General features: G+C 50.2%; 1 protein-coding gene across 1 annotated transcript in view; it reads left to right on the forward strand.

Annotated features, from left to right (window-relative positions):
* The first annotated feature begins 1,104 nt into the window (after positions 1–1,104).
* The window catches only part of LOC116947499 (synapsin-2-like), a 146,224-nt gene continuing 133,339 nt past the window's right edge, over positions 1,105–13,989 (forward strand). Inside the window, exon 1 of the mRNA XM_032963314.2 lies at positions 1,105–1,905. Within this exon, the coding sequence (XP_032819205.1) occupies positions 1,562–1,905 (344 nt within the window). The 5' untranslated portion in view covers positions 1,105–1,561. The remainder of the gene's footprint in view (positions 1,906–13,989) is intronic.

Here is a 13,989-nt window from a genome sequence, read left to right on the forward strand (position 1 = left end):
CGGGGCAAGAGAGAGTCAGGCCCATTGTGAAATTAATAGGACTCGGTATGAATTATACTTCAGGACAAATCCCAGGGGGTTATTACAAGCAACACTTTAAAAAAACACACACACACAATGGAACATTATTGCAAATGAGTAATGGACAAAACTGCAGTCATCGTTTAAGATTTTTTTAACGAGCTGCACCAGGAGAATGTTACACAGCTCCCTTCCCCTTAGAGTCTGTCCTCCTATAATGCGTGTTGTTTTGACAACGCAAATTGGATAGAACGCAGTGTATTAGAAAACACATTTTGTTATAGCGCGGATGCAAATTAGATATAACGCGATCGAGCGAACAGAACGATGCCGCACGAGTAGGAACCAAGCGGTTGCAGCGGCTGACTCGGCGTAGCGCCACACAGGGCACTGGGATACTGCTGGATGCTTCTAGATGCTGCCCACGCGCCTCGGTCTTTGTTCAGCCTGCGTACGCACCTCACGTGTTATCGCGGGCTGTGCTTCACCCGATATTATTTACTATAAAACACGATTTTTTTTCTAGAACGCGGCGTTCTTCAGGAACGTAACTACTACCGCGTTATAAGAGAGCACACTGTACTTGTTAAAAAGAAGAAGGATCAACGAGACCTCTGCCAAAGGTGAAGCATAACGAGCAATTGGCCCTCTCATGTGCGCCCATTTTTCGTCGTGGCCCAAAACCAGATGCGCACTAATGGAGTGGAGGAAGTGGGTCCCTTTAATTTAATTTAACAGCGGATTAGCAAGGCGAGCGGGCGACTGGCGCGATAGCAGGCGGTGCTACTGCTGGCACGGCAGAGAGATTTGCCGAGCGGCGGGGCAGCAGACGTTTGCTATCGGAAACGGGGTGGGTGGGGATGTGGGGGGGAAAAGAAATGAGAGAGAGAGAGAGCGAGGAGGAGCCACCACCCCAGGCACCGCTGGCGATTGGACGCAAGAGCGCCGAGCGAGTGGCAGTCGATACGGATCTTTGCGCTGCGTGCGTGGGGTGCGTGCGCGCCCTGTAGTGAATGGTGCTCGGAGGTGGGAGGGCTGGAGAGAGAGAGGGAAGGAAGAGAGAGGGAGGGAGGGAGGGCTGGCTGAAAGTGGGTGTGGGTGATTGCAGGAGAGCAGCTGGTGCTCTGCTCGGCATTGAAAATCAACTGCTCGTGGCAGAGCGAGACAGCAGAACGCAGGACTCGAGCAGGAGGGAGGTGGCAGAGGACAAATCCGGGTCTCCGAGAGCCGAGACATTTCTGAAGAATCGAGGACTACTCCCGAGGCTTGCCCGGCTGCTGTGACTTCCTAAAGCCATACATAATTCATCCCTAACGCAAAGTATTTTTTTTTTCTAAGCAACCTTACATTTTCAATACTCCTCTTTGCATCTACGCCAAAACCCGATAGAAGGCTTTTGCCACCGTCACCACCCGTCGTCCTTTGGCGATATCTTCACCACAACGTCGTCCGTCTTGACGTCGTCACGCTCTCAACAAATTGCACTGTCGCCGACGCCGCCTCTGTCCCCGCGTCAAAAAAAAATCCCACGAGAGCAAACATGAATTTCCTCCGCCGCCGCCTCTCCGACAGCAACTTCATGACCAACCTCCCCAACGGATACATGATGGACCTGCAACGGCCCGACGGCACCACCGCCACCGGCGCCGCCGCCGCCGCCACCGCCACCTCCACCGCGACCTCGCCCGCCCCCGAGCGCCGGCAGTCCATGCAGACCGTCCCGTCCGCCTCCATGGCTCCGCCGGTGACCGGCAGCGGCGGTGGCTTTTTCAGTTCGCTGTCTCAGGCGGTGAAGCAGACGACCGGGCTGGGAGACCAGTCCTCATCTCACGCGGCCAAGCGGCCCAAGGTCCTGCTCGTCATCGACGATCGGCACACGGACTGGTAAGAAGCGACGCCTCGTTCTCCCGAGCGCTCTCCCCGTGCCGTTTCTCCGTTTGAACGTTTCAACACGAAGGGGGCTCCCCCCCCCCCCCCCATCACAACCGCCAACCCCTGGCGCACAGGAGACAACGCGCACGCACGAGCGAACGCACGGACGCGTATGTTGCGAACCTCTGCCGTGCACCACTATTTTTTCGTCCTTGCCACAATCCTCGTTAGTAGATTTCGTGAGCGCTTCCATGATGGGATTAAAGTAAACGTATTAGTCGTAGGAAACAAATTAAACGTCCGAGTGCCTCGAAGCAGCGTGGTCTGCCTTACCTAATGTGCAGCGCACGATATTAGCAGTGGGATGATTGGCTCTCCTGATGCCAGCATGTGTCTTTATTTTCCCAAATTTATGTAATTATCGAATGCTTTCTGAAATCCTTTTTTAAAAATCTGGCACTCATCTACAGAAGGTCTTGCCTCTCGTCTTCCACTGGTCGCAAACTTTTTCCCGCAAACTTTTGCCAACGAAGCGATTTTTTCAGACCCAATTGGGACATTTTGTTGGACTCGTTAGGCCAAGCGAGCATTGCGATTCCAACTAAAAACTTGTTGCCATCGTGTCAGACCGCCACCAATGCCTCCCATTATTCTGCTGTTGTACAGCAAAGGAGGGCGGTTGATCGGCAGTGGTGGTCATTAATGTCGAGACATGTGGAGTATGTACGGAGAACTCCTTTCGCACCGTACTCAGCCAGCCGTGCTAACCGGCCGTGCAGGGAAGGTGGCTGCAGAGGCGATGATGCTGGGTATCTGTGCTGTTCAATGGTCATTGCAGAGGAATGCATTTTTGATTATTTGGGCCATAGTTTGGCTCTTGTACACGGTCACAACGTGGGCTCTTTAATATTCCACCTGTGGTGCAGGAGATGGGGCGGCATCTACCTTGCGATGTTTGGACACGGTCGGTGTGGACGACATGCCTGCGATCATTTGTGCTAGCACTGGAGATGCGTCCACAGCGAAATACAAAGAGGGGGAGATTTACACGGCAACGATGAAAACTCCAGTCGCCGTTCACTTGGGTCGAATTAACGCACAGCAGTATAAATGATTTAGCGATGCGAGTGCGACCTCCAATATACCCTCCACTGCGGTAATGGGTTTCATTTTTAGCTTTAGATGCTGTGAGCAAGCGCTCCTTTTGTGCATTCGGCTCCGGTCAGCGGGCCTGCAGTGGGTGCCGTGGTGACGAGATGTTAACTACCTCGCCTGGTATACAAGGGGTTGCGGGTTTGGTCCCAACCCTGACGGTCGTGTATTTGAAGTGTGCGTGTGTGTCTCTCCCCGTGGTCGCTTGGGATTTTTTTTTTCGGGTCGCCTGGTTTTTCCCTCCACGTAATTAAATTTCCCCATCGTAAGCTACTTATAGTTGAGCTATCATTTGTGGCCAGGTCACTTCTGAAAAAGAGTTTATAGCTCTGTGGCCCTGACCTGGTTGAATAAACAAGTGGCTAAATATTGTTTTAAATACAACAGGTGGTGAAACACCACTTGCATGCATACATAACTTATTTCTCACCGTACGCAGCCAACCGTGCCCATCGGAGGCAGAAGCATCTCTCTAGACGGTATCTTCGGTCACACCTGGCAAGGGACCGCACACCACATTTGGGCTGCGGGGAAGAGCTTTGGTCAACCATGACTCTCTCTCTCTCGTGCCCCGAGAGCCCCGTGGATGACAAATTGACAGCGAAGGAGCCATTGGCGTTAACATTAATAGACTGCCGCCATTATTTTCGGAAACAAGCGTGACCTTTGGTCGTTACATCGGTGGTTCATTACAATAAGTGCCAGATTTCATGAAATGCTTTTGTTTTTTTGAGTTGCGTACAATTAACGTCGCACAAGACCGTTAGAGATAGCAATATATAAAGTGTGCCCCCTTTGTAAGCGCTGTGCACGATTGACGTCGCAAATGACAGTGGCTTTCGAAGTCTCCATCCAGCAGTGGGTAGGACCATGGCTAATGATGATCGTGGCCGATGATGATTTTGATATACACCTCAGTTCATATTACTGGTAGGAACCTCCTGGTTCCACCAGCCCACAGGGGATTATTGTGTCCGTCCGTGGTGCATCCAAAAATGGGAAGGGTGGGGCTGGGTGGAGAGGGAGGGTGGGGTGTGGGCTGGGTGGAGAGGGAGGGGCTGGGTGGGGAAGGCGGCCACGCACACACGAAGGGGTGGGTGGCCACCAACCACGTCCGGCCATCTTCACGACATTTTTCCCTCTACGTGGAGAAGCAACAACATGCGTTCCGGAGTATGCGGCTGCTCTCAATGTCTACATTATAAGCCGCAAAGCCCGCACTCAGTCGGGCATATTGTGCGGAATACACCACGTGGTGCCGCCGTTGACCCTGGCCATTGACCGAGCAACCCAACGTTCCTACTACCAGCTCCCTCCGCAGGAATGTGGTTTTTTTTTCTCAATGGGTGCCAGTGCATGATGGCAAGATCTCTCTGGGTCGGGCAAATTGCACGCAAGCGTATTAAAAATGAATACGCAGATACCCTGTGCCTGTAACAGAACGTGGCTCAACGGGCGTGTAGAGGCTTAGCCATGGTTCAGTTTTGTTTGGTGTTTAAGATCCCGAATGAAGATGAACACATTAATTGTGTCGTTAATCGCACACAGAGAGCGTACTGAATATTTATGAGTGCTTTGAATTATTCTGAGACAGGAAAAAGGAGCGGATGGATCTGAGCACATATCGACGGTTGTGGGCAGGACACACCATCGCTGGAAGAGACGATGGGGCGCAGTACGACTGAGAGCACGTTCACCCGCAGAGATAGAGCGATCAAATCAGACGGCGTATTACATCACGGTATTGCGAAATATTAGCAACGGCCCGGGGCAGCTTTCGTCCAACAGCGGATTGATCACGGTCGATGAGGATTATGACGATGCGAATTAGGCATCGTCACAATTCCACGGTCTCGGAATTACAGCAAAGACCCCGATGATCGCCGAATGTGACACGCGCCGCATTTGGGCTCCGTTAGCTTCTCAACGCTCTCGCACAGTGGGGAGGTGCGATGTGTTAAAATAACCGATCCCGTTGCTCACAATACGTTTGATATTCCCGCATTGTCCTTGTGATAGCTTTAAGGTGCAATCACCCTCGTGGTTAAACGAGTTACATCGCCAGCATCGTAATTGGTTGCTGTGTTGGGCCTTGTCGTAACTCGATTCGCGTCGGGGGGAAAAAAAGAAACAAACTTGAGAACCCGATTCTGTGCACCTGGTGTGCAGAGTCCCCATTAATATTTCATCCCAAACGAAGCAATGCGACTTCGCCCAGCCCAGGAGATAAGCTGCTCTTTTTAAATAGAAAAACAGGAGGCATTAAAACCATACCCCCCCACCCCCCTACGCCACCCCAAAACAAGATATTCATATTCGGGGTAAACATGCAAGGAGAAACGATTACAACAAATGTTTCGCCATTTATACATCACGACATGTACGTGAACGTTAAAGGTCCTGTTTAGCCACGTGCCTCGGCATGAGGGGGAGCAGCTCACAAGCCAAAGGGGTTGCAGGTTAAGAAGGTTAAGATCCTGGTTGGTGGGGGTTGAGTCCGCCCATCATCTCGTCTCCGGGGGGGGGGGGGGTCAACAAAATGACTACAACTTTGTGGACAAGTCTACCTTGGTTGTCCCAATCGAACGACTTGCCCCCTGCCCATTCGAACGGGGAATTTCCACCGACTCAGGCCTGTGTGCAGATGAGATGAGCAGTCTCTTGGTGCTCATTTGAGCAGGAAATCGCTTTGACTGCAGCTTCTTGTAAGGATGTTTATTAAAATCACGTACTACGACTTTCACGACCAATGTTATCCAGAGGGTTTTGGGTTAGATCACGTCAATATAGTTGTCGTTAAACCCACCACCACCCAACGCGACCAATTAAGGTCTGTGACGTAAACAAAATGTGCCAAAGTTACAAATTCACACCTGTGTGTTGGAGAGTAAATTGTAAATGTTGTGGGTTTACTCTCCAACACACCGGTGTGCTGAAACAGTAACCAATTGGCATGTTTCGTTTACATGACAAACCTTACTAATTGGCTGTGTCGGGTGGTGGCAGGTTTAACGACACATTTATATTTACGCGATCCAAGTCTAAACCCTCTATTCTTGTAAGGATGCTGGTAGCACAATCCAACTGGCCGACGCGGAACCTGGCAGTATCGAGATCACAGCGACGACCGAGAGAGACTTCACAGCGCCGACTCGTGCACCGTGCCAGTCTTGGCACGGTGCTAAGGGTGAACAGATGTCTCTGCCTTTGGTGTGACCTCTTAAAAAAAAACTAAAACACGAACAACGCCTACAGAAGCATGGAGGAAATCCACATTGCTTGGAATTACACCGGAGAGACGGGAAGAGGAAGGCGCGAACGAGAGAGCGCACGCGCTGGCTAGAAGACATTTCGACGGGTCAAGGAACGCTTGGGCAGGAGACGTCACTCGAAGGGGACGAGTGCTGCTGGTCGAGAGCAAAGGTGGAATGGCAGGCAAGGGAGGGGAACGCGCCCGCCGCCAAGGTGGAGTGATGAAATCCGGCTCGCGCGAAGGTACGGGCCGATGGCGATGGCCGGGTGGTGGGGAGTGGGGGGGCAGTTGGAGGGGGGGGGGCAGTTGGAGGGGGTGGGGGCCTTCATCCAGCAGTGAATTGCTCAAGGTAATTGTCGACCTCACCGTCGCCACACGCTCAGTCTGTGCCCCCCTCCCCTTTTGCATGGACACCCGACTGCGTGTTGTCGACGACACAAAATTGTTTTTTTGCCGTTGCTTCGACGAACATCGTCATTCATTTTCAACCGGCACAGGGGGGGGGGGGGGGTGGTTGAATTCCTCGACCAATTCGCTCGCGACGTTGGCGGACCACATTACTCTCACTGCTCGACGCGCAAGTCGCCGGCACGGTGATCAAATCAAAGCGGTACAATTTTGTGATGAAACATTAGACTTGTTTCCAGGGCGGCGGCGGCGGGATCAGGACAAGCCAGTCCATTGAAGGAGTCTGAATTTTATTGGGAGGATCCAATTTGCACGAATAAACCGTGTGCACAAAAAAATATATACACGCAGAGAGAGATGAACGCTAGGCAAGCGAGCTTACACATTCTTATTCGTGGTCACATTCTTACCCAAACTGGCACAGCAGTATATTACGTTTCTTTAAATAAATGAACGCTTCGAGTAACGGTATTGTTGCCGAAAGGTGGCCCAAGATTACAGATCGGGGTCATTTATGTTGGCAAGCTGGAAGGCGGAACGAATCCCGGATCTTTTCCCATCCCAGGCACTAGCCAGGCTAGTGCCTGGGATGGCTAACCGTGCATAACAGGTGTTATAGGCATCTGCTGCCGCGCTAAATGTTATGCAGCACGAGTCATTTTGGCTGCGATTGGCTCGGGAGTTTCGCCATTTTCAAGACGACAACGCGAAGCAGTCTTCAGATGGACGGACGCAATCCGCTCCTCCAAGCGTTGCTGTTGGCAGCCCCACTCGCTCCGATGAACACTGGCACAGCCGATAGACGATTACAGTTTGCGCCGTCTGCGTTGCTCCGAGCGCGAAGCTACGCGAGCCACTTTCTGGCGCGTGATTTAAAAAAAAAATAACTCGATCCCCTGCATTGCGACGCCGATTCTTTGTCCTTTTTTTTTTAAAAAGCACCAACGCTCACCAACCTCACGCCAAAAGACACTCCCCCGTGCGCCACGCCAGTCGGATTATCAAGAGCTGCGATCCACACCCCCCCCCCCCACCAGGGAAATTACATCAAGACAAGGTGTGAGAAATGTTATCCTTCAACAAAGAGGCATTGCGTGCGGAGGTGCAAAACATCGTGCTCCTCTCTAGTCCACGAGTCCCTCCGCGTCGTCGTTCACGTGCCACGCCGCCCTCCCACCCAATCCACCCCCCTCAACCCCCCCACCAACCCCCCCCCCCACCAATCCACCCCCCAACCCCTCCCAACCTCCCCCCTACTGGTTGGTAGATTTCAGTAGGTGGTGGACGTACGACTGTTAGTAGCGGCAGCCATAAATAAAAGGTATACCTGATGTGGTGTACCGGGTGCAGAGAAATGCCAGGCCGCTGGTAGACCGAGTACGTGGCACTTAACTCATTCCACAGCCGTAGATATTATGGATGTAGTATGCCGAGTGTGAAAATACTTTCCGTGTCGCCAGCCCGAAGGAAAATGAAAGCCCAGGTTGCGCCGCTGGTGTTGAAGCCATGCTGTGCGACAGTTCCGAGATCACAGCTATTAAAGTTTAACGTCCGTTTTAAATTGTATTTTGCTGTGCTCTTTAAATTAAAATGCTTCAGTGCCAGCTGCCCACCGTTGGTATCACTTCTTGGGTTAGACGTGAGAAATAATCACTTGTAGCGAGTACGGGGATGGAATAATGCATTGTTTTATCAATTAGTATGGATTTTTGTTTAATGAATCCATCAACGAGCACGTGGGAATACTGACAGCTGGCCTTAAATGGTGCCCATCAACTCGCTGCACGAGAGAACCCAGTGTAATCACAGGCCAGACTGCTCAAGATTCGAATCCAGGATCTTGGCGGCACCATATCAGCACGCTCCGACCTTGGGAGAGACAACCAATCCTCGGAACATGGATTTTTAAATCTCAAGACGCATGCATCACCTTGTGCGCGTACGTGTGTGCGTAAGAATCGATGCGTTTCTAAGTCGTGCGTATTTGTGGGCAGCATCAAGCAGGAAATTGATTTCAACAAGTATGACACGTTTGGTCCAATAGTCGCTTGGCCCTTTAGGGCTGCTAGGGACACTGCTTCGCTCAATCCATTGCCTCGTCTTTAAAAAAAAAACGCAGCTTCCAATCCTACCATTTGTCACTTCCAGAATGGTATATACTCTCCATGTAATTCATGGGCATGCCGTGGGTTTATTCTGCACCGGTGGGGTATTGTGGGGAAATAACATGCTCGGAGTAAAAAAAGTGCCACAGTAATATTTCGCTTATTTTTATATCCCATTATTTTCTCTACCTGTAATAAAAATGGTTAAGGGTCAAGAGGTCACTAGGACTGATTTTGTCGATGCCCCAGAACCTCGCTGTCACTTCCTTCTTCTCGATTTTATTACTGTAAAAAGGTTCCAGTTTAACCTCCAAAATCCACTTTACAATTCCATCACCACCATTCGGTCCAGGTTGTTGCAATTGATGCATCCTTCAAAAACGGGACACTTAACGGCCACCGTGGTCCCCGCACTATATCTTCTCTTGCATTGCCAACACCTCTGGGTGTATACGGTTGAATGTATTTGATTTTAGGGGGCAACTAATAAAATAGTGGACAGCATACTAAATAAAACACCCCCCCCCCCATATGATTGTATCGGAGAAGCAGACCCTGAAGGGCCCTCGATTGGGCTGCCAAACATTGTTAGGAGGCTGTGGGGGTATGTGGGCCAGCATCGACGACATCACATTACTTGTATGCTGCACCATCTATGCTCCCCCCATCACCAACACGCATCCAGTAGTGGCTTGAAAAAGGTCCTACACATTTTACACAGATAAATGCATATTATTTATGTGCACATCTTCCAGCCAGGTTCGTACTCTCGTGATCGAACCTTTAAACTGGCTGGCGCACGGCGACATTGTGGCAATTCCGTTTCCAGGGACCTCCGCCCTGAGCTGCGCCAATTAAAAAGCTGTCACCATCCATCATGCAAATGCCCCATTTCTGAACGGATGGCAAATTTAATGACAAAAACGACAGACGCTAATCAGCGTCTCTGCACTTTGGTGCCGCTCTGGATAGTAGGATCTGCTTTGTTTCCCCACTGTACTTTGGAGTCAACCACAGCAAATGTAATGTAGATTACTTAAAAAAGAAGTCAGGATCTGCAACCAGGGCCAGATTAATCTTGAGGGAAGCCCAGGGCTCTTGTAGTTTGGAGTGTCCACCTTTTGTTTAGTCAATTACTTCCCTACATAAATTGTACCAATAGGCCGTGCCAGATGGCAAACTCCACTATTGCAATTTTGGTTGCCAAAATGTGAGCCACAAATTCTTACAACTAAAACTAAACCCAATCAACCGGCTTCAATCCCAGCATGCCTGCTACCCATGACGATTGTCACCTTATTACTTTGTAGGGTTTAGGAACTCCACTAGTGCATCATGTTAAAAAATATTAGAGAGAAATCGGTTCTCCAGATATGTTTGTGGAGTCCATCAAAATCCAAGGCACTAGGGCCACAAACCGCGTTAATTTAGCTCTACCCACAAGATAAGAGTCCGCAGCTGTTGAGTAATAGCTCAACTGCAGACAACTTGTAATGTTTGCAGACCTACCTGGGGCCCAATCTCTCACCTCGCGAAGCCGCTCACCAACCCCCCTGTTCTTGCAACCCGTTTTTTTGGCTCCGCTGCCAATCTCATACTCTCCACCAACGAGAGGCTCTGGTTGGCTCAAGACACATTCACTTTTAATTCGACTATAGGTGTAATAATGGTGTAATAATCCAGGGTTGAGAGTGGGAAACTCGGGTGGTCTGTCTGTTTTGTAGACAAGGCAACCGTGGAGGGTTTCCCAACGGTGAATAAAGTTTAAGGGCGAGCAGAAGGTATGCACCACAATTAAATGAAACTCAAACACACACTGCACCCTAGCACATTCCCAAACTCACATCCGACAGACACGAGGTTGCCTCGCCCACTACGGCTGTTTTGGAATGGCTGCCGGATGTGCGTGGGGAGGTGGGGGGAAGAGGTCTCCCGCTACCCATAAAATTCGCAACACGCCGGGGTTTTACAACGCTCGTTATATTTTTCGGGTTCTGGAGTTCCATGTGGAGCCCTCGAGCTCACTTGCTACCCTCAAACCAGATCAGCTGTGACCACCCCAGCCACCCACAATGCAGCACAGAGGTGGCCCACACTGATAACAACAAAACAACTCACCATCCAGCAGTACTCCAAACCCCAGTCCACAGCACATTTGTTCCGTTTCGTAAGTTCGGAAGCACATTCTTTTTTTTTTGGCCACAGTCTTCGTGCAGTGAACTCCACGCTGCTCCACACTTGACCGGACTCTATTGACTGCCACTGCAATTCAGTGCGTTCCGAGTAAAATACCTCCAAAATCCCTGGCCTGGTGTACAGCGTATCAAACGACTATACGGTGTAGTATTGTATATGGGGGGGGGGGGGGGGGTCTCGGCGTAAAGCATAGCAGTTTCCAAATGGGTTGGGTGGGCCAGGAACTCCACTCACTTTTAGCCCTCACTGCTGCTGTCAATACTACTGGTAGCAAGGGCGCAGCTATGGGGGGGGGGGGGGGAAGATTGTTAAGCAGCATATGCGAAGCATAGGGGCCCCCGTCGGCCATAAGGTTGGGGGGGGGGGGGCGAATCAGTTAAGCAACATTTTATTTTAAAAAGTACTCATTAAAAAGTTACCCGTGGACCAAACCCGATTAACGCATCTAGCAATCGTTTCACTGGAGCATCATGAAGTTAGGCGATCCACCCACTTTAAAAAAAATCCGAGATAGATGGGCCGTCATGAACGAAAGACGCACGATAAATTAACTTCGAGTATTGTACATTTAAATATTATGTTTTATTAATACCGTCACCGAGACAGTCTTCCTCTAAACACAATACAACTAAAATAATATATTTATAGCCTACATATTGCATACGGGTTACAAACACCCGTGGCTCTTTCAGTAAAAGTGAGCTGAGACTGCACCCCTGACTGCTAACACCGCTCCCCTCCACCGAAATGAAAGCGATTACTTGTGCCTCCCAAACACCTGCTTTCGCAGGACTCTGAACGTTCCTTTTATAGACAGCTCCTATCCATCCCCAACCAATGGGAGAGTATCCCCCCCCCCACGCATAAGCCATCGCACCTGGCTGCCTGCATAATTGCTCCGAATCAGATCTCTGCGCGCGGTTTTCAGACAATCAGCCGCTTGATTTGATAAACATGCCAAATCAACCGATGTTGAGCAACAAATTGATCACCTGCTGGGGAGGCGAGTCATTCCCTCCGCCGTACGCGTCAAATCCCCACCGATCACTCGGCGAGGCGGTCGTGCCGCCGCTAACACGCGCGATCAACCACTTTCCCGCACGTGCTGGCTAAGCCAATTACAGCTCGGTCACACGCGCCTCGAACCCAATGGGTGCTGCGACCGCGCGACGGACGGATGCTCAGCCGTGGCCTCATCGAAGCAGTGGCGATGCGCAAGAGACAATTCGAGGCCACACAATGGCCCACGTCGACGGGCGCCTTGATCTGTGATCTCGATTGCAACGCCGTTCACCTCATCCGCGTCTGTCGTGGCGCACAGTCCACAGGATTCGTTGGCGAGTGTGAATTTCAGAAATCGGAACCTTTATTTTTTGTTGTGTTGGGACACATAAAAGAACAATGACCAACGTGAAATTTGCCCGAAACGTAAAACTAGCACGGCGTATGCGGGACTTGCAATCCAGAGGTCGCCGGTGGAATCCCCCGGCTCTGTAAGTGACACGGCGGCCCAAACTTCTCGTAACCACCCCTCACTCACCTCGCCTGTGCGCTCAGATAGGTACAGTGATTGAGGACACCACAGTTCGTCGATCGGCAAGTCGCCTGCGGTGGGGTAAAGTGTTGGGTACTGCCATATGTTTACATTATGAGACCTCCTTTGCCAGTAACAAGATATAGTAATAGGTTTTACCCTTTTAACTGGCACAAATACTGACACCTTTATTCAAGGCATCATGTTTTCAATAACCACAACAAAAGCAGTCAAAATGCAAACAAAAGAGACAACTGTGATAATAATATGCACTGTCCTTGAATTTGATTGGTACACACCCGAGACGGCTTTTCTTGCAAACATGATGCCTTGAATAAAGGTGTCAGTTTTTGTGCCAGTTAAAAGGGTAAAACCTATTACTATACTGCCATATATTTCAAGGTGTCTGGCAGCATGGAAGAGTAGGCCAAAACACCCCTTCGTAGAGGGGCTCCCGAGGGCTCCCTCTGGTGTAGGCCTTGCTGTGATGTGAACAATTGCAGGGCTGCGCCCGTACCACGTTTACCTTTTCAACCACGTGGTCCAATGTGTGAATCATCTCTACATTGTGTGCGTGTTCCCTAACAACCATTCGTCTCTTACAATGGAACACTTCTGCAGAAATTAAAATGGATTATGCGAGCAAAGATTGCCATTTGTATTCGTGTGGCTGCCGGCTACAATAAGGTAAAAAAAGTCATTTTTATCAGACCTTTTTCTGCCGCCATTGCAAATCTGATTGATTCAAATGGATTATCTTTCCTTGCGAAGATTCTCGTTAACGCGTCGCTGGAGCGATGTTGCGGGGGTAGGGGGAGATGTTTAGAACCTTGAGGCTTTTGCATTATAAGGTCCAAATGTGATCCGGTGGTGTTACATTTTCCCCGCAAGTTCTGTGCAAATGAAACGTTGCCTCGAAGCAAACAACAATATTTACATTTGAAAAAAGCGCCTGCGCGCATGTCCTATGCAGTGTCTTGTGAGCGGTAATATTAAATACGAGAGCACAAACAGCTTATATTAATCTAGCACAGACGCTTTTTTATCACGGGAATGCACTTAAAACGCGTGAGTTAAACAGAAGAGGTGGAACGATTCACCTTCTTGGCAATTCGATGAATTGTCGCGACCCATAGAGTCCATCGTGTTTCGATTCAACGGTCAAATCTTTGCAACGAATGGCGGCACCACTGGTGGCTACAGGACCCACGCAAAACCCCATTACATACAAGATCTGTGAATCGAAATTTTTAGATGCGTAACACGTCATTTGATGTGCGTATCACGAGACTGGGCATCGACATCAATCATTAATCCATCGTTAAACCCGTACGAAACAGAGGCGTTACGTTACCTCTTGTTTCTGCTGGCTTTTGGGAAGGCGCGTCGCTTACAGCCCGGGATGAAGGCCAGTGGTCTAGAATAACAACGGAGAGTTAGCCAGAGGA

The sequence above is a fragment of the Petromyzon marinus genome, chromosome 30, assembly GCF_048934315.1.
Source record: "Petromyzon marinus isolate PM22_M1 ecotype Great Lakes invasive population chromosome 30, UKy_Petmar_22M1.pri1.0, whole genome shotgun sequence".
Classification (NCBI taxonomy): Eukaryota; Metazoa; Chordata; class Hyperoartia; order Petromyzontiformes; family Petromyzontidae; genus Petromyzon; species Petromyzon marinus.